This window comes from Dermochelys coriacea, chromosome 2 (assembly GCF_009764565.3).
Source record: "Dermochelys coriacea isolate rDerCor1 chromosome 2, rDerCor1.pri.v4, whole genome shotgun sequence".
Classification (NCBI taxonomy): Eukaryota; Metazoa; Chordata; order Testudines; family Dermochelyidae; genus Dermochelys; species Dermochelys coriacea.
Window position 1 is genome coordinate 250401856 of NC_050069.1, and position 18866 is coordinate 250420721.

General features: G+C 42.0%; 1 protein-coding gene across 2 annotated transcripts in view; it reads left to right on the forward strand.

The window, feature by feature from the left end:
• Positions 1-18866, forward strand: part of NCAPG2 (non-SMC condensin II complex subunit G2) — a 119460-nt gene that overhangs the window by 42227 nt on the left and 58367 nt on the right. For both annotated transcript variants that reach the window (XM_038391915.2, XM_038391916.2), the window contains exons 11-13: positions 10330-10455; positions 11482-11661; positions 12595-12747. In XM_038391915.2, coding sequence (XP_038247843.1) covers positions 10330-10455; positions 11482-11661; positions 12595-12747 — 459 coding nt within the window. The remainder of the gene's footprint in view (positions 1-10329; positions 10456-11481; positions 11662-12594; positions 12748-18866) is intronic.

Below are 18866 nucleotides of genomic sequence, written 5' to 3' on the forward strand. Positions count from 1 at the left end.
TTCAGGTGATGAATCAGGCTTAACTGATGAGCGACGGCTCACGTCACGTCCATCGTCACTGTTCTCTGTATAGCTTTATTGAGTGGTATGGCTGGTGAAATCACCAGTTATGATTCATATGGTACACTTGGTTGTTGTGTGGGCAGTCTGACGAAAATTGAAAAGTATCTTTGATGGCTTGTAGATATGTTACAGAGATCTCTTTGAGCTCAATGGTGAGAAACATGATGATAGTCTCTTCTGTTTTGTAGGTGGATGAATGAGGAGTTGGCTTTTTCAGTTGTGTGTGGCATCAGTTGCTTATCACAGTTCTTTCACAAGCCAGGGGGCACATGGATTGGATTCATAGGTCTTGGATCAAGACTCTTTCAGGGTTTCCAGAATTTCTTGATGAGTGCATGTACTGAACACGAGGAATGCAGGCAGTCTGTATATTGGTGAACACAGGGAGGGCAAATCCAGGTTGTTCTTCTTTGAGTGATGGTCCCTACTGTATTCCATTGTAGGAATCGGAGAATTTGAGATGCTGGTCCCAGTCTTCTAGGGTTCTGGGGTGAAACCCCTTGCAGATCTTGCAGGGCTCCTTCAAATGGCTCTCTGCCGAATTCTTCAAACATGAAGTGTGTGGGTCGCTCCTGGGCATAGACTTGCCACAGTCCTCGCAGGCTTTAAAATCCAGGGACCGAGGCATGTCCTGGTGTCGGGAGTGTTGGGGTGGGGGGCCCAAATGAATATAACTACTAAATAGTTATATTTAGTAACTAGAACATAACTATTAAAACCACTGACTATAAACAACAGGCTAGAATATAACTACTAAAACCACTGACTATAAACAACTATATACCAGGACACTGCAAAGACGACTTGCTTAGGCAAGAGCCTAAGGGTGTTCCAGCTAGCCATCACTGGCAGTAAGAAGGAACTGAGGGGGTGGCAGATCAGCAGGGCCCTATATTGAGCGCCATGAAGACGTAACCCCCAAGGGGTGCCCAGGATGACCCAGTGGGTACTGCTAGGGGAAAAATCTTCTGGCTGCCGTGCACGCGGCACACGCACACCTAATTGGAATGGACACGAGCAACGCACCTTGAAGAACAACAGTTACGAGAAGCTTAGTAACCGTTTTTCTCTCCTGGTCAGACCAATTCAACTACTTCTTTCTTCCACTACCTCTCCTACCTTGGGTGATGTACAAAAACTGATGAAACAAGGTGACGGTCATTCTGATTGTACCTTTCTGGCCCAGACAGTTCTGGATCCCCAATCTCCTGCACATGTCATCCAGAACATTACCATCCTGAACTTCCCCAATCTTTCTGATCCAGTACAATGGCAAGATCAAGCATCCTAATCCATGTCCACTCCACCTCAGAGAGTGCTGTTTGGATGGGCATAAACTATAGAACAGGCATGTTCCTTGGCATTACAAGACATTCTAAGAGTAGGAAAGATTCCACTAGAAGCTGTGAAGATTCCCCAAATCCTGGACTACATTCTATCTTTAAAGACATCAGGTTTCGCCCTCAGCACATTCCATCCTCCTGTGGAGGGTTACTGTTTTTACATACCTGCTAACCGCTGGATTTTGGAAAGGCTTCCTAAGAACCTTTGCACCCCTGCAAAAGATTGCGCCTCAATAGGACCTGAATCTGGTACTCTTGATATTAACAATTCCCCACACACACACTTTGAATTAATGTCATCTTGCTCTCAGTCCCTCCTCTCCATGAAGGCCGCTGCCTTTGTTGCTATCACTTTGGTGAGAAGGGTTTGGGAACTCGGAGCTATAATGGTGGACCTGCCATTTATAGTATTCCATAAGGATAAAGTTTCCTTACACCTACGCCTGAATTTTTTCCCAGCGGTTTCATATTTACCAATTCATTCACAGTTGCAGAAGAACATAGGCTCCATTCCCTTGACATCTGACAAGCTCTGGCCTTTTATCTGAAGTGAACAAAAATAATCAGGAAGTCCCTTAAACTGTTTATTGTAATAGCACTGAGAATCAGGGGACAGGCCGTCTTCACCCAGAGAATCTCCCAATGGATTTCTGACTGCATTAAACTCTATCAGCTGTTGAATTTACCTCCCCACTCTGGCATACAGGCTAGCTCCACTAGAGCTCAAGCAATGACCACGACATCCCTTCAGGATGTGCCTCGCATAGACATATGTAGAACAACCACGTGGAGCTCTGTCCACACGCTCACAATGCCTTGGTCCAGGACTCGGCAGCGGATGCCTCCAATGCTCCCTCTAATTTTTTCCATCCATGTGCGGAAAGAATTTTGTTATGTGCACCATATCGAGGTAATGTGCAGATGTGTGCCACCAATAGAAACTAAAAACCTAGACATATTATATATTTTTAAAAAGTTACCATAGGGATAATTACTCCAACCAGGACAGGTTAGGCATTTTAGAACTCACTACTCAAAGAATTAAATTTAAGCGTGAGAGAAATAAAAATTATGAAATGCATAGACCAGTCAAAAAACTAAAATAACACACTTTGAAAGAAGTATCAAGAAGTAACAACAATAATAATACAAGTATGTGTTGGGAGGTGAGTGTGAAAGACTGTGTGTGTGTGTGTGTGTGTGTGTGTGAGAGAGAGAGACACATGCGTTGCCCCTTTAAGTACGCTACCCTTTTAAGTAAATCGGCACTCACCAGTCTGAAGCCTGCTTGCTCAGATAGAACAGCAGCTGCCAGCAAGCTCCGTCCATCCCATTCCCGGGCCCTGTCGTGTATATTCTCTTCCCCTCCTCTCCCCCTCCCCCCGCCGCCGCTCTGTGGAGATGGGGTGCAGGGGAGGGGGACACCCTGACATCAATGTCCTCCCCTCCCCTTCCCTCCCTCCCTGCTCTGCACCACAAGCAGGAGGCTCCCAGGAGCTCCAAGGCAGAGGGTAGGAGCATGCAGCAGTGGATGGAGGGGCACCTGAAGTATGCGATACTTGATAGTCTGCTGGGCAGCCTTGCAGCTTAGAGGGAACTTAGGATGCCTTGTTTGGCATAGTGGTTCTCCACTTGACCCTTCCATCCTTATCCTCATACCCTCCTCCAACGTAAGTACTGCTTGTCAATCACCCACGATGGAATACAATAGGAACCATCATTCGAAGAGGAGGAGGTTACTTACCTGTAACTGAAGTTTCTTCAAGATATGTGGTCCCTATCTGTGCGCCACTTCCTGTCCTCAGTCCCTCAGCTTCAGATCTGTCAGTTTCACGATGGAGAAGGAACTTGATGTGGTCGGTCTCCCCTGCCTTTTGTCATCTTGGATGGAAGCACATGGCTTGGGTGCATGTGCAGACGGAAGGACACTGTTTTCAAAAAGAAAAGGAGTACTTGTGGGTGTGTATCATACACACTGTAAGGAGATGAGTCATTACACAAAGTAAAACTATTTCCCCATGGTATTTCTCCCTCCCACCCCACCCCCCACTGTTCCTCTGATATTCTTGTTAACTGCTGGAATTAGCCTACCTGCTTGTCACCATGAAAGGTTTTCCTCCTTCCCCCCCCTGCTGTTGGTGATGGCTTATCTTAAGTGATCACTCTCCTTACAGTGTGTATGATAAACCCATTGTTTCATGTTCTCTGTGTGTGTGTATATAAATCTCTCCTCTGTTTTTTCCACCAAATGCATCCGATGAAGTGAGCTGTAGCTCACGAAAGCTTATGCTCTAATAAATTTGTTAGTCTCTAAGGTGCCACAAGTACTCCTTTTCTTTTTGCGAATACAGACTAACACGGCTGCTACTCTGAAAACTGTTTTCAAATTCTCTGACTCTGGGTGCATGGTGTGCATGCATAACCCACAGTGGAATACAGATGGTGACCATGCATTTTGAAGAATCTCCAATTACAGGTAAGTTATCTCCTCTTTAGGAAGCCTTCCTGAATGTGAAAGATCTTTTCAGTGAAGTAGGATGATAGTTCTGATGCAGGCTGTAGTCTCAAGATTGATGAAGAAGCAGTTTACCTGGATAGTTCCTGGGGGTGAGATTTGGAAACTTCAATGGAAGTTGAAAGGGAAGGTTCACTTGTTGTGTAATACAGCTTCAGCATAGGCTTTGAGACGTATGTTGTGTTCAGCCTTTGTTTTACATCATTGGCACTTGAGTTTCTGCCCCCTCTCCATCTGGCACAAGATGTCAGGAAACAAAGGAGATGTATGTAGGGAATGGGGAGAAAGGGACCACTTAGGGGCCAGTATGCCCCTCGTTGAGAGTAGCATTCAGTGCTGATTCACCAGATGTTTAATTTTTTTGAGCAACATTTCATATTCTTTTCTGAATTTGATTTAATATTACCCCTCCTGTACATTATTTTAATCTAACCTTGTTTGCTGTGTACCACCTAACTTGGAACCAGTGATAGCTTTCATAAACAGTTTTGCCATGATGTAAGTGAAGTGAGTATCACAGTAACAATATAAAAGTGATTTGTTTTGTAAATTACATAAAAATATGTTCAGGTCTTTCTTAGTTAAGTGAGCATGCAAAGATCATTTTGCTAGCTCATCACTTTGACCGTGTCACCCCTCTTTGCATTGCTCTGCTGACTCCCCCTTCTCTGTCACATCAAACTTAAGCTACTTGTTTTCACTTTGAATGCACTTCATTGCCTGTCCTTATCCTGATTCACTCTCTGCTATCAAGAAGTTGATTTCCACCTCTGATCAGCCTATGATGCCAACCTCAATCTCCCAGTTGTTAAATTTCCAAACAAGCATCTTTGTGCTTTCTCCCATGCGGCTCCTCCTGTAAACATTTGCAAAACTCAATTATTATCCACCTTCAAAGTCCTCCTTAAAACTCCTTTTCCATAATGCCCGCAAAAAAGTGACAACAGTTAGGTCACTGGTGTGCTGAGACAACTGCCTATCATGTTCTTCAGTATTCTCATTTATTTTTTTGTACTCCTCATCTATTGTCTCTTTTTTTTATGCTCAAATTGTACCATTCTCTGGGGTAGGAGCGGTTACTTTTTTCTATTTTATACAGCACCTAGCCCAAATGATGTCCTGGCCCATGACTAGGGCCTCTAGATACTATAGTTATACAAATAATAAATATACATTTTACACTTCTAAAGTTTGTATAGTTGTGGGGTTTTGGAGAGGGGGTTATGTTGCATTAATACCAAACAGCAGAACACTTACAGAACACTTAGAGTGTAATCTTTGTTCAGTTTGGAAACAATAATGTTGAGAAATACATGCATTACAAGTGATTTGAAAATACACCAGTACTGAACATGTGCGGTATTAATTTCCTTTATGAAATGCATCTTAGATTTAGATGAACACATGGCAATAGAACAGCTGTGCAATTAGATCTTTATATAAAAGCATTACCTTTTCTTTTTTGCATCGTTAATGCTGATGCTATTCCTAATTCTCAGTTCAAATAATTTCATTACTACAACAAATACCAGAACCCTATCTGAATTTCTAAGGCATCTTTCACTTTAGTAGTTTTTGTAGGAAAACATGCATACTTTTCAGACTGTTTTTCTGACTCCCTCTATGCATTTGGCAACTGTTGCCTTGCAACCTTAATGTAATGTGTGATGGCAATCTACTCTTCTTAAGTCAGGTTTCAGCGGTATTTTTAAAAAAGCATCATCTGCCAGGTGAGTCAATGGAACAAAAGCCTTCATTTACTTGCAACCCAGTAAAATGCTTTCTTCTTTGAGTGCTTGCTCATGTTGATTCCATTCTAGGTATGTGTGCGTGTGTGCCTACATGCATAGTTGTTGGAGACTTTTGCCTTAGCAGTATCTGGAGAGTTGGCTTGTCCAAGAAGTGGCAAAAGAAGAAGAGCCTCCTGGCACCAGAAGGGCAAGGATCTTTGGGCAAAGGACCAATGTCAGGCCATGTGCCCACCCTGGTGTTTCACGGGATTACTGCGGAGGTTGGACGCCCCCAGCCCGACCAGGGATCTGACTCCAGGGAGAGGTAGGGAACCATGGTCTCTCCCAGGGCCATCATTGCCCAAAGTGGCCCCGGCTAAAGAGCAAGTAGGCTGACTGGCACCTAACCAGGCGGCAGACTGTCAGCTAAGACCCCGACATCTAAGGGCAAGCCGATCATGGGACCGCCTTATAGAGCTGTGGAGAACCCTTGATCACTAGACCACAGGTGCAGATCTCTATCTCTGTGGCTTCGGACTCCGGCACCGTATCCTAGGTCACCGACTAGAAGGCCCAGATCCTCAACATGCTCCCCATCTACAAGACATGGGACACCGGAGTCGAAGCACTGGTCCCTGTACTACGAGTACTGGCGAGCTTCCCATCAGAGATTACTGCAGCTCAGCTCACCTTCGCCCAGACAGTCTCTAAGATGTTGATCCCTGCCCAGGCAGGGCTGCTCCTTGTCATGGCACCAGTCCCATTTCCCTGGTACCATTCGTTGGGAAGGTGCTGTTCCTCGCTTTCACCTCGCCGGTTGCTGACGAGAGTCAGTCGGCAGACTTGGGCCTTGACTGCTCCACCCTGATCACCAGAAGGGCAGTGGTCCAAGTCGAACTGGGAGTTCAGCCCCTTGCCAAGAAGGGGTGATGCACTGCCGACTCGTGAGACCCATGTGTCACCCACAGCGACAACGTGCAGCAGGGGCAGTGGCCCGCTCAATGGCCATATTGAAACCCATGGCGCGTGCCAGTAATGCCGGTCCGGTGTTCTCACCAGCCCTCCCTGGCTACCTTGGACCAACCAGCCCTGGCACCACCAGCCCCAGAACTGGAACGCAGTGCCAAATCCAACGCAGGAGCAGCACACCAAACCCCAGCGCCTAAAGAGCCATCCCTGAAGAGGGAGAGGGAACCTGCTCTTCCACAAGTGGTGTAGTCGTCCCAGATGAAGCGGTGGCGGATCCCTCCCAAGTGGGCAGTCCCCCCAACAATCTCAAGGAGCACCAGGCCCTCCTTAAAAGAGTGGCTGCTAAGTTTAACCTACAAATTGAGGAGGTTACGGAAGAGTCCAGTGACCTCTTCAATGTTGTATCCTCCTCCACCCCAGCCCGGGTCGTGCTGCCTGTCCACCCAGGGGTCTTAAAATTGCCAAATCGCTGTCTCAAACCCCCTCTTCCATTCCACTGACTTGTTGCAAGGTGGAAAAGAAGTATTAGATTCTTGCAAAAGGGTTCGAATACCTCTACACGCACTCTCCAGCGGTGTCACTGGTCGTGTCTGCTGTGAATGAAAGGGCCAGGACATATGCTTACCTGTCTTCTTCCCAAAGCCTCATATGTCAGGTGAAGAATGCAGGTTTGATGCCCGGGACGTCAGGAAGGGGCTGGGCCTTCTACATAGACAGGAGAAAGGCATTCCACAAGTTGATGCAGTTGTTTGTTGCAGTGGCAGACAGAATGAAAGGTCACCCTGTGTCTGCTCAAATGATTTTGGCCTGGATCACTGCCTACATCCCCTACTGCTATAAGTTGGCGCAAGTGCCCCCGCTGGCAATTGTGATGGCACACTCAACTAGGGCACAAGCGTCGTCAGCAGTCTTCCTGGCACAGGTACCAATCCAAGAGATCTGTAGGGCCGCTTCATGGTTGTCTGTCCACACATTCATATCTCATTACACACTTACCCAGCAAGCTTATGATGCCGCTGGCTTTGTAGAGCAGTGCTGCAAGCTGTGTGACCGTGAACTCTGATCCCACCTCCAATGGGCACTGCTTGTGAGTCACCTAGAATGGTATAGACATAAGCAAGCACTGGAAGAAAAAACAGTTACCTACTTTTCATAACTGTTCTTCGAGATGTGTTGCTCATGTCCATTCCATTACCCAGCCTCCTGCCCCTCTGTGGGAGTTTCTGGGAAGAAGGAACTGAGAAGGCGTAGGGCTGGTGGCGCCTAATATACGAATGCATGAGTGCAGCACTCCAGGGGGCGCCACAGCTGATCCTATGGATACCACGAAGGCAAAAATCTCGAACGACTGCACACATGGGTGCACGCACACCTAGAATGGAACGGATATGAAGAACAACAGCTACAAAAGGTAGGTAACCATTTTATCCTCCCTTTTTAAAGCTACTGAGGATTCTTGCATTTGCTAGGACCAGGGCTACTTTCAGTAATTTCAGACAGATATTGGGGATACTGATGCAAAAATGCTTATTATTTATTGTAAATTCTAATTTTAGGTTATTACAAGATTGCCTTTTCTGAATTTAAGGAGTAAATTAAACTTACTAATTATTGACATACACATTGCTTGAAGAACGTGGTGGATGATATACTTAAGTTTTTGTTAAAAGAAAAGGAGTACTTGGCACGTTGGAGACAAATTTATTTGAGCATAAGCTTTCATGAGCTACAGCTCACTTCATCAGATGCATTCAGTGGAAAATACAGTGGGGAGATTTATATACACAGAGAACATGAAACAATAGGTGTTAGCATACACAATGGAAGGAGAGTGATCATTTAAGATGAGCTATTACCAGCAGGAGAGAGATGTGAACACCCAGATCGCACTACACGATTAATTGTCTACAGCCAAGCTCTATGATACAACCGCATTTGCTCCAACCCCTCAGACAGAGACAAACACCTACAAGATCTCTATCAAGCATTCTTACAACTACAATACCCACCTGCTGAAGTGAAGAATCAGAGTGGCAGAGCCAGAAGAGGACCCAGAAGTCACTTACTACAGGACAGGCCCAACAAAGAAAATAACAGAATGCCACTAGCCATCACCTTCAGCCCTCAACTAAAATCTCTCCAACGCATCATCAAGGATCTACAACCTATCCTGAAGGACGACCCATCACTCTCAGATATCTTGGGAGACAGGCCAGTCCTTGCTTACAGACAGCCCCCCAATCTGAAGCAAATACTCATCAGCAACCACACAACAGAACCACTAACCCAGGAACCTATCCTTTCAACAAAGCCTGTTGCCAACTGTGCCCACATATCTATTCAGGGGACACCATCATAGGGCCTAATCACATCAGCCACACTATCAGAGGCTCGTTCACCTGCGCATCTACCAATGTGATATATGCCATCATGTGCCAGCAATGCCTCTCTGCCATGTACATTGGTCACACTGAACAGTCTTCATAAAAGAATAAATGGACACAAATCAGACGTCAAGAATTATAACATCCAAAAACCAGTTGGAGAACACTTCAATCTCTCTGGTCACTCGATTACAGAACTAAGAGCAGCTATTCAACCAAAAAACCCTCCAAAAACAGACTCCCAGGAGAGACTGCTGAATTGGAATTAATTTGCAAACTGGATACAATTAACCTAGGTTTGAATAGAGACTGGGAGTGGATGGGTCATTACACAAAGTAAAACTATTTCTCCATGTTTATTCCCCTCCCTGCCCCACCCCCAACTGTTCCTCAGACGTTCTTGTCAACTGCTGGAAATCGCCCACCTTGATTATCGCTACAAAAGGTTTTCTTCCCTTCCCTCCCTCCCTCCCCGCCGCTCTCCTGCTGTTAATAGCTCATCTTAAATGATCACTCTCCTTAAAGTGTGTATGGTAACCCCCATTGTTTCATGTTCTCTGTATATACAGATCTCCCCACTGTATTTTCCACTGAATGCATCCGGTGGAGTGAGCTGTAGCTCACAAAAGGTTTTATGCTCAAATAAATTTGTTAGTCTCTAATGTGCCACAAGTACTCCTTTTCTTTTTGCGAATACAGACTAATATGACCGCTACTCTGAAACCTGTCATTAAGTTTTTGTTTGTTTGTTTAATTAAATAAAATGTTCAAACCAATTCAAAAAATCCCTATGAAATTTGTACTTTTTGTCAAGTAGTGACAAATACCAAAAGTGTCAGAGGATGACCTTCTCCCCGCTCCCTGCCCCCCAAAATAAAACCTTCAGGTATGTTTGCTTGAATTCAATTTCCATATTCTGAGCACTAATTTAAGGGGTGAGACCAAAGTACCACCTTTTATAGCTGCAGCCTTTCTACCACAGAGGACATATTTGAAGGCCTGTAGCAGTGCTAACTGACTTTAACTATTCTAGGCCTATACAAGATGGCACTCCTCCAAGTGTGAATCCTCTGCATCTTTGAAGCCAATATGCTCTGAGAACTCAATTTACAGCTAACCTAGAATTTTCTAGTTGAGCAGAACTTTGAACTGTGAGATGTAGAAGTTGTTATAAATTGTTATGTTTAATCCAATTATTTTAATAGAATTCCTATTTGATTAGAAGTAGTAAACTGATACGGGTGATTCTGAAGAATATTTGTCAATAAGTTTTAATAAAGAGTACCAATTTTATGAACAATTTCTTTTCTATTCCATTGTAACAGGCCAGAAACTCAGAAGTTCGATCAAATGCAGCGTTATTGTTTGTTGAAGCATTTCCTATTCGTGATCCCCATTTTAATAATGAGGATATGGATAATGAAATTCAGAAACAGTTTGAAGAACTTTTCGTAAGTTTTCATGAAGACAATGTGAAAACAAAATGTTAAGTTAAACATTTGGCAAAATTTACTTGGCAGTAAGACCATTTGAAATAATATACTGCAATTAATGGAGTAAGGGGATTGAGAATGTTACCCACAGGAAAGTGTGCAGAAATATGCAATTAAATTCTTTTAATCTTGTGCACACTCTGATTTCAGGTGGAATAGCAATGTTTTGGAAAGGGGCCTAAATACTAATGAAGTGAGGGTCTGGGTTTACATTAATTGAGCTACAAGTATGGTTCAAAAACCTGAGAGCGCGCTTAGGAAAGCCAGATGACACTGGCTGCAGACATTCATTTACTTAGGGTACAATGGGTAAGGAGGGCTCTATACTTGATTACTTGACTTTTGTGCTGCAGCAGCTGAAAATCTGCAATTAATCTTAAATATCTGCAGCTCCTATGATGGAGTATCTAAACAGAAGTATGGGGGAGATATGAGTTAAAATAATGAATTTAGAAAGACGAGGGCTAGCCAGTTTATTCCTAAAGCAGTGTTTTATTCTGTTTGGGGAAATTTATTGTTGTATTCACAAGAATAAATATTTGATCACTGAAGATTCCTGGAAATTCCGGGTTTTAAGGTCATTGCCTCACAAACAGTGAACAGTGAGACTTGATGATTAGGTGCATAAAGGCAAACCTTAGGGGTGAGATTTTCAAGTGTTTAAGTGAGGTTCATGCACAAGTCTCATTGACTTTCAATAACTTTTGAAAATTCTACTCTAAGAGCCTAACTTTAAGGTGATGTTTTTGAAAATCGTTGCCAATATTTTTATCTTAATTTTGTTTTCTAATCAAAAATTGTTTAATAATAGCAATAAACACTCATTTGGAGAATATTCCAGATATGGAAATATTTCACAATATCACATCTTATATGGTTTGGTTAAATGCTAATAGCGATGATTTTTGTTTCTTATTTTAAATATGAACAGACAGCATGATGATGCATACATGAAATTTGTTTCCTCTTCTTCTTTGTTTATAGAGTCTTTTAGAAGATCCTCAACCATTGGTCCGCTCTACAGGGGTACTTGGTGTTAGTAAAATAACATCCAAATACTGGGACATGATTCCTGCAACCATCCTTGCTGAGCTTTTAAAAAAACTAATTGGAGATCTTGCTTTTGATGTAACTTCAGCTGATGTTCGCTGTTCTGTTTTTAAGGTAAGTTTATAATAAGACTTTAAAAACTTGTATTGATAGTAAACTTTTAAGTTTTCCTTGAAGCATGTGGCGTGGGTTATTAAGGGTCAACTTCAGTAGAAGGCATGCTTTTTATAAAACCTTTTGATTCTTCTTTGAGTTGATCTTTGCATAATTTCCCTTGAGATGTACTTCCTGTATTTAAGTTTTGCAAACCTTCTAGAAAAAATGCCTTCTGGGAATGAACAAGCAACCCCTTGTGGAACCAAACATTTAGAGCTGAGTTTGAGTAGCTATGTGATCCCTGACCACCTCAATTCCTCTCTCTCTCTGGCTACCTGAGGATGGAAAGACCTCCTTTCCATGCTCTTGCTTTGGTATTTTGACCAGACTTTCTTGTTCAGATAATTGTAAACAACTAAAGATATATACTTAATTAAACAACTGTGTAGAAAATGTTTCCAGCTTGGTTCCAAGGCATCATGTGTGACCCAGAGAGCGAGACCTGGGAAAAAGACGGGTTTAAGTGTTGTGTTTTGTACCCCACTGTCAGTCTTCCCATGCATATATTACTGTCTGTGTGTTGGGGAAGGCTGTTCCCCAGATAGTTATTAGTAAACCAGGATTGATTGATCAACTCCATCTAACAAATGTCAGAAAGACTCGCTTCCTGGGCATAAACATGTACTCCTCCAGTACAAGAGATGAACATAAACACTGCCTCAGGTCAGAAGATCTTACAATGTAAAACCACTTCATCTGAAATGAAAGGAATTAAGAGATTTTGAGTTGCTCTTTAGCAGTTTCTTTTAAAAGATAATTATAGAAAAAAATACGTAAATGAAACATCTGCCACTATATTTAGCCTTAAATTTAATAATTTTAGTATAGTTTTTCTACGTCTGCTGTTTTTTTTATTTTATTTTTTTATTCAGTGTGATATTTCTGTTGCAGTGTCTGCCTATAATTTTGGACAACAAACTAAGCCACCCATTATTGGAACAGCTCCTGCCAACAGTAAAATACAGTCTCCATGACAATTCTGAGAAAGTGCGAGTGGCTTTTGTTGATATGCTGCTGAAAATTAAGGCTGTCAGGGCTGCTAAGGTAAGATAAATAGGACTTGGTAGGCAGCACACAGGAGATGTAAACAGAACAAGGCAATTTATTCTTAAAGATGTATATTTATCAATACCGCAGTCAATCTGTTGTTAGACTATTTAACCAATAATTTGCAGAAACTTACAGGAAATTGTTTTATTGGTCATGTACGTCCCATTAAAGGTTTGAGATGTAAAATCCTGGATAGTGGTATTTAAGCATTTCCTGCTATATATTTGAAAATTAAGTTAATGTTATGATTGTCTAGATTCTTGTTAAGTACCATGACACTAAATCTAGTAAAAAGAAAAGGAGTACTTGTGGCACCTTAGAGACTAACAAATTTATTAGAGCATAAGCTTTCGTGAGCTACAGCTCACTTCATCGGCTACTCTGAAACTAAATCTAGTGTCCTGTAATCTTCCTGCCTCTCCATGATTGTTTCAGTGGAAATGGGGGCATCACTAGGAAATATTGCCACATCAAGAAATTACTGAATCAGAATTTTTGTTACCTCATATGAGGATCAAACTTTTCTTATAACAAGTTAATCTTTTCCTCTGAGATTCTTTGTACCTTTAGCGTGTTCTTGATTGGTACCTCTCAGTTCCTTGTTTAATAACAAGAAGAGTTTCAGCTCTTGCCGTTTTCTGTTGGGCCAGTAGCTACTTAAGAAAAAGAGGATACAGAATCAACCCTCTTGGACCGGAACTGGCAGGAGAAGAAAAAACAGAAGCTGCTTACGGGGCAGGGCCGCTACTGGAAAAAGAATGTCCATGAGATCAGAGAAGAAGGGAAACAAGTCACAGATAATAATGTGTAAGGGAACATGGAGGAAAGAGAGAAATGGAAGAGATGGGATGGGGAGATTAAATAAAATTATCCTTTTTTAAAGAAAAGTTAAAAGCAGTTCAATAGTTGCTACAGTTGTTGAGGCTGCAGTGTTCCAAATAGAGGAGGTGGTCTCCTCTGAGATAGATCCCACTCTGAAAAAGTTTAAGCCTGGATCTAGCTAAAATACTGATGCCAAAGCAGGATTTCCTAATAGTTCTCCTTTCAGCAGAGTTAAAATGGCGTGGCAGAAAGATCACTGTGATACTAATGCTTGTGCTTGTACTGCAAGTTAAGCCTCAAAGCAAATCTTACCCATCTGACACAAACTGATTACTATGATATTAATGCTTAGCGCTGGTGTCTTAGAAGTTTGTGCATGTCTCATTACTCTAATACTAGTCTCAGAGGACATGATTCTAGACTTGATTGCAAATCTCATCTATCAAAATGCTTTTCTTCATATTTTAAATTTTAATATTTTGAGATTTGAAAAGGCAGGAAATTGCAAATTTCATGTCAACATGTACCTTGGGCCAAGAGCAGCAATTTCTGGGAATGAGGCTGTATTATTTTAGTTTCTAATATGAAAATCCACAGTGGTCATGCATTGGCACATACTTCAGGTTTTCTAAGAGGCATGAAGTTCAGCCACCCTAAAAATGCACCAATATCCTGTAGTACAAGTGTCTATGCTGACATGGTTATTGCTATTAGAGTATGAATCGTTCATTTTATTACATTTATTATAGGAGGGGCTCATAGCACTGCCTGTTGTTAAGGTTGCCTATTAAGAATGTGCTGCAGCCCAGAACTACAGCTGGTTGAACAGGACTTTCTCTGCAATTGCAGTTTCTGGTTGCTCCAGGCTGTGCCGGATCCACTGGAATTGAGAATTGGGAGCCTGTCTGATCTGTGTTCTGAATGCCACTCCTCCTAACCCCCCACTGATGGCCAGGCAGTGTGGAGAGGAGGAGGGGACTTGTAGCCAGAGTGAGGAGGGATGGGGAATGGGCAGACAGATTTGATGAGGAGCTCGGATGGGACACTGAGATTGGATAAGGAGCCTTGGGAGAGAGACTGGGCCCATGAGCAGATGGGGAAGGAAGTTACTGGAAATTGTGAGGGAGACAGATTGGGTGAAGAACTAGGAGTAGGGGGAAACTGGCTGGTAGGGAACTGGGAATGGGGGAGACTGGCATTAGGAATGTAGGATTTGCTGGGCAAGGAAACTGGGACTTGTATGAGAAGCCTGAGGAATAGACACTTAGACTGGTTAGATGAGGTAAATGGACTGGGATGATGAGCTAGGAGTGGGGAAGATCTATAGGGACAGGTTGTAGGAGAATGGAGAGAAGTTTGTGCCCACTAGAGGACACCTCTTCTCCAGATCCTGAAATGGAACCCAAGATTCCAAGCCTCACCATTCCTCTGCCATCAATATATATATCTGAAGTGTACTGGCAAAGTGTCTCATTCCTTTTCTATTGTTAGTCCACATAGAGGATGACAACCTACTATTGCTCTGTTGCTTATCAGCTCAACTGAAAGATCTGGGCCATGGATTTAAAGGTTCCAGCCCTCTAATAACCTATGTAGGTGTTAATATGTTGGCACATGATAGAATTTGTTTGGGTTGTTTTAGTTTTTTTGTGTGCAACTTCCTAGCCTTATTAAAAAAGAAATATTAACAGAACATTATTAAGTCAAGCACTCTGGGGTTAGGAAATGCTAGAATTAAGCCTGCCTGTGCATTATATCGGTTCTTAATTACATGTTAACATATTTTTTTCCCACCGGATCAATCAAGTTGTGTAGTAAAACAGGCTGTTGTCTGTAGGACTCCTGCCTCATTTGTTGCAGAAGATGGAGAGTGTGTAGTGAATGAGGCAGGATATTTCAGAAAGAGAAAGTTGGTCTCACGGTTGGGGCAGCTGATGAATGCTGGAGAATTGGGTTCTATTCATGCTTCTGCCACAGAGTTCATACATGACGATAGGAAGTCATTTTTCAGAGATGGCCACAAATTGTGTTCCTCATTTTCTGGGTGCCTGTCTTGAAACCCTGGGGTATCACTTGCAGAAGTACTGAGCACTCGGAGCTCCCATTGACTTCAACTGAAGTCATGCTTTGAACATAATCGCTGTATTATGCTACGTATTCTCAAAAAATTAAGTCCTAGGTTTCTCAAATTGGGCACAGAAAATTAGTGGGTACTTCTGACCTTAATCTCTCTTTGCTTCAGTTCCCCATCTATAAAATGTGGATGATCGTACCCTCTCGATTCAGAGGGACAGTGTGAAAAAAGAATATTAATGTTTGTGAAGAAATGCTGTTAGGGTATCCTAGAAAAAGCCAATGAGGAGATCAATAGTTCTGCCTTCTGGGCAGGGTTTGAATAGTCTGTGGTAAATAATGCATGGAGCCACATATTTAGAGCCTCGTGTTTTTTGCAAATGTGAAATAACATAAAATAAAACACCATAAAACTAAACAAACCTGGTGCACGGGATCGCAGTGCTACTCAAGTTTGGCCTGGCCATTCTTCCGTCATGATGACAGAAGGGCAACTGGGCCAAAACTGAGCAGTGCTGTGACCTTATGTGCCAGGGCATGACGTGCAGAGCCACCACTGCAGGGTGAGTGCAAGGTGGTATCGCTCTCCAGCCCTGTCCCTTAGAATCTTCCTTCTTCGCTAGACTGGAGCAGGCTTGCTCTCCATGCCCTCTTCCCTCCCTGGGAATTTTTCTGCAATGTTCGTTTTATTTTGTTTTATTCCCGTCCCAGGAGATAAAACAAAATTTATGAAAAATTATTGAAAAGAAAAAAGAATTTCACAGGGTTCTACACATACTGAACAATGCGGAGAAAACAAAATATCAAATAACTACTCACTAAGTGAGCACCGTCCATCCTGTGCACAGATGGAGGCAGGGTACTGTGGAAAAAATGGTATGTTATCCTGTAATTAAAGGTTGTGTCATAGTGCACTGGAAACCTTAATTTTGTCTTTTACTAACTTTTGAGTGCTTGATTTAGCAAGCATAATGGTCTTTTAATGTAGCCTTTTCTGTTTAATTTAAAATAACTTGTTAAGGAAAGTTTATGCAATTGATTTTTCCACTAGGAAAAAGTAGTATCCAGTAGATTGATAACAGAAAAAGATTTTCCCTAGTAATATGATTGTATTAATTTTTATAGCTTTCTTTTTTTTTGTAAAGTTCACTGCCAGCCCTCCTTTCATCAGTATTTTGTAACTCTCAGCCATTTTTTCATTTTATCTTTATTAGTGAGTGGTGAGGGGAGAGGTTTCCAACTATATGCCATTTCATTTTGACCCAAACCAAGTTTTTTTAAGGCTTTGTCACATTTAAAAAAAATAGTTTTTAATTTGATCTTAAATGAAATGTGAGAAGTTCTTGCCTTTAGACAAATTCTAAAGATGAATGCAAAGCATTCCAATCACAGCATATATTTGTTCTTCTATTATTTGTGAAATAATTTGATTCCATGATTCCACACTATCCTAATGCACAGGCAAAAAGAAAAGAATTAAGGTTGTACATAGAACCGTAGCTGTTGCATTTCTGATCCGAGTGCCTATTTAATGTTTTCTATGTGGAAATTGAAATAGTAGAATTCCTAGGTATTCACACTCAATTAATTACTTGGGCCTTAATGAACGGTATAGCCACATTGTAGTGGGTAACTGCAAAGATCTGCAGTCCTCATTGTGGAAGATCATTGGCAATATGTGGTGGTTTTCACGGACGCTGAATATTGTATTTTGTGACTGTTTTCCAGATGTATTAATTTGCACCTTCACAAGTTAAATCTCATTTTACTTTCTGGTCTTGTTACTAGTTTTTCTAGGCTCCCCTAATATTATGTAAAACATACAAGGTTCATGGAAGCATTACATAAAAGTACCATGCAAATATCTGTGAGAAGAGTCTCTTATAAGAGTGGGGGGAAAACACAACAACCCTGTCCTCCATTCCTATTGTTCTTTGCACATGGTGCAGACATCTATTTTTATTGTAGGCTAGATTAAGCTTTATTTTATTTAGTATAAAAAGATTTGAGAGGGAAAGGAATATTATGATATAGGTTTCTGGAAATGTTCCCTGTGTGGTCCAAGTATTTATTTTAAAAAAAATTGATATAGTGATTAAGTTTGCATGCAGAGTTGTATTGTTTAAAATATTCTAAATTTTTTTAGTAGAGATGAACTATAGCAGTAGATAGCTCTTAGTTTTATTTCCAGTAGGTTGAGTTAACTAAGCTGCCTCTCCATTGACATGTTGGCTTACTGTGCTTGAAAATTGTTGTGTAAAATGTTTTTCCAAAAGGGAATGTGAGGTAAGTTTTCTCATTCTGCATGTGCACTAAATTTAAAATTTTTCAAAATCTATTTACCTGCTTTCGTTTTGTTAAAATAGATGGATGTGGTGGTGTTTTAAAACACACTGTTTGTTTAATATTGATACTCTTTTATATGTTTTGTCATGAGTTATATTTCTTCTTCGAGAGATTTGCACACATCCATTCTACTCTTGATATTGGTGCTCACAGTCATCAGAAATTTTTCTCTCTGTGATACCCGTCGGGTGGCTCGAGCATCCTTTGCTGCCACGTGGTGGTATAAAGGGTCAAGCTTCATCCGTTCCTTCAGCCTGTGAGTCATTGGAATTGCTTGATTTGCCTTAGCCAGTGCTCTGTGTGTTCATTGTAAATTAATTGTACATAGTTTACTAGATGTATTGGTTTAGTGTACTTAGTGTAAGTTTTTTTTTCTTTTTTGGCTCAATCGGGGTTTTTTTTCTGTTACTTGGTATTGTGCGATGCCTTGATCACTGGGCTTCATCTCTTCATCCTGCATCTCTTGCACTAGGCCAATGCCCGTGAGCTATCCACACTCAAGCTGCTTTAAGAGTTTAGGAGAAGTTCATATTCAGGATCGTTGCCAGAACTGCAGAGACTTTAAGCGTTGGACAAGGAAAGACGGAGAAGGCCAGTTAAAGTATTGCTCATTGAGGCAGCCTTAAGTCTTCTGTCAGAGCCTGGTCAGTCCTACCCTGCACTGAGTGCTTCAGCTTTCATTAGGAGTGCACCTTCTATGCTGCCTGAGTCCCAGTGCACCATCTGCCTAGGAAGAGGCATAAGACCTCTTAAACAGACCACTGAGAGGGGAAGGTTGCCGGGCATAGGGATCAGAATAGAGTGAGGCCAAAACCTAAGCACTGCTCTTCTGTGGCACCACAGAAGCTGGCACCATTGATTCCAGCACCAAG